Source organism: Montipora capricornis, chromosome 3 (assembly GCF_036669925.1).
Source record: "Montipora capricornis isolate CH-2021 chromosome 3, ASM3666992v2, whole genome shotgun sequence".
In the NCBI taxonomy this organism is placed as follows: domain Eukaryota; kingdom Metazoa; phylum Cnidaria; class Anthozoa; order Scleractinia; family Acroporidae; genus Montipora; species Montipora capricornis.
In genome coordinates, this window is record NC_090885.1 from 45486204 (window position 1) to 45488703 (window position 2500).

The 2500-nt window shown below is 41.5% G+C and overlaps 1 protein-coding gene across 3 annotated transcripts in view; it reads right to left on the reverse strand.

The window, feature by feature from the left end:
• LOC138043270 (cytosolic purine 5'-nucleotidase-like) overlaps positions 1-2500 on the reverse strand; it is a 173089-nt gene that overhangs the window by 36669 nt on the left and 133920 nt on the right. For all 3 annotated transcript variants that reach the window (XM_068889462.1, XM_068889463.1, XM_068889464.1), the window contains one exon: positions 2408-2466. In XM_068889462.1, coding sequence (XP_068745563.1) covers positions 2408-2466 — 59 coding nt within the window. The remainder of the gene's footprint in view (positions 1-2407; positions 2467-2500) is intronic.

Here is a 2500-nt window from a genome sequence, read left to right on the forward strand (position 1 = left end):
CTTGCATCCCGCTGAAATGAAAAGCTGCTTTCTTGAGGTTTCTCTGGCCCTCAAACCCCAACGACACCAGTAAAAGGTAACATGAAACCAAGACTTTCTCAGTAAGGACGATGGCTTGGTGAGTGACAATACTTTGCCCTGCTTAATCTTTGCTAGGTCGTGTTGCTCGATAACAGGCTTGTGGGTTGTGTGCTTTGTAAGCCCTCACGTTTGAGCATTTTAATTTTCGCATCCAGCATTTTGTTGACTCAGACTAACTCCTAGGTTATTTGGTGGTGTGTTTAGGTATCTCTCGATGCAATTCCTTAAGGACAGTAGGGTAGCTCGGCTGTAATTGTCCCCTTCTTTGTTTATGGCCTCGGCGTACCACAAGCGGAGATTTTTGTCGAGTTCGTGGACCATCATTTCAGCAAGACTAACTCCATTTGCTCTTTGTTTACTCCACTCTGTAAAAACAAGACATAGAGGATTGGCATTCAACAAAAGCTGTTGAAAGAGAAATGGACTGCTTCTATTGCTTAATTATAACTAACCTGCACATACAGAAACAGCCCACGTTGTGACCTCTTTGGTTTTCTTTACCTATGCATTTTCCACGAACGAGTCTAGTTCTTGTTTTCCACCTCGGCAAACCTCCTTTTTTGTTAGTTTGTGCATCTCCATTACCACTGGTTTTTCCAATTCCTTCGGTCTTTTCTGTGACATTGATATTTTCTGGCAGTAGCTCTTCAAAGGCCGACATTATATCAAAGTTCGGTAAATCTTCGTTCACCATTTACATGTAATATGGAAACAAACTTGACGTTCATGTCACCGCCGATCCAGCTGGGGACTTAATCGCCTGATAAAGCATTGGCTTGTAAAGTGGATTGACCAATCAGTTGATGCGTACTATGTACAGTTATGTTATAAAAAGGATATATACTATCCGCCTGCTTAATATCGGGCGGAAGACTGTTCCAAAGAAGCAGTGCGGTCACTGAGAAAGCCCTGTCTCTGTAGTGAACTGTGCGTGTCCTGAGTATATGGAGCAAATTCTGTGTTGAGGATCTCAGAGTGCAATGGGAATGGTAAGAATCAAGCAGCTGAGAAATGTACACAGGTGCAATATTGGTGTTATGTATTCATGTCAAGTGGATCTTGTGACAAGTGTTGTAGCCGTGTTTTGGACCCTTTGTAGTTTGTCAAGTTGGTGAGACGGGAGACCATGCAGTAGGCTGTTACAACAGCCGAGTCACGAAGAAATGAAAGCATGAACAAGACGTTCGGTTGTAGCTTTGTCCAAATAATGTATTTTCCCTATCTCTCTCCTCGAAAGGTAAGCAGCCTTACAGATATTACGTGCCCAAAGTAAGGTGCTGATCGAAAATGACGCCAAAGCTCCGAGCTTCAGGTACAACATGGCAGTCTCGAATCTACAGACTGGTAAGGGGTTGGAGGATTAGAAACTTTGAACTTTGAGTACATGTGGACAACTTCAGTCTTGTCATCGTTAAAGGCTAATTTGTTGCTTATAGACAAACATCAATTACACAAGTTTCAATCTTTCGCAGTCTTCCAAGACACGAGTTACCAACCAAGTTCCTTTTTAAGTGTTTGTTGGAGGGGGGGGGGGGGGGGGGGTTTATTAGGTTTATTAGAGAAGCACACTGGCTAAAAGTTGTGCAAAGACTAAAGGTTTGAATGAACAGTCAGGTTTGATACAAATGATAGAGATCTCCCACTTGACACAGGAGCAGTGTAATAAAGGAATCTTTGCTAACGTCATTGTCGACATTTTGTTCATTACCATACCAGTTTGCTAACAAAAGGCATCCTGCTATTTACAAATTGACTTCAAAAGGTAAAAGAACTTGATAACTTAATTAAATTGATAACGAGCCTGTTATTAGCCATCAAAAACTGATACATTCTTGGGTGGAAAAGGCGCTAATGATCCCATGCATTCTTTGTAACATTTCGAATCTTCAAAGCATCATTGCTCAGAGATTATCTGACATATTGGGTTCAAATTTTCAGAGATAACTCATTATGCAATGCACGTTCAATATTCAGTACTTTATTCTCGGATGACTGATTAGAAAACGATGGCTTTGTGCCAATGTGCCAAAAAATCTAAACAAAGACTCCCCTGGAAGGAAGTATCGTGATCCAGTGGTTAGCGCTTTGGATTTACATGTGGCTGAGTCGGTTTCAAATCTCGCACTGACCACTGGCTAGATTTGGTGTTCAGAAGCCACGAAATCAATTCTACCACAGTGACACTTTAACAACAGCCAACTGCTTGTTCAGTTTCGTTTGAATTGCTTCCTTCCGATTACTAAAAAGGCGTGTCTGTGAACAAGATTAACAGCATGATGATAAGTCCACCATAGAATAGGCATCTCTACATTATTAGCAAACAAACCTTGTCTGGACTGCCAAACCTCAAGCTCTTGAGTTAGCTCTGGTATGACAAGATAAGTTCTGCAAAAAGACAAAATCTACTAAGCAAGGGAAC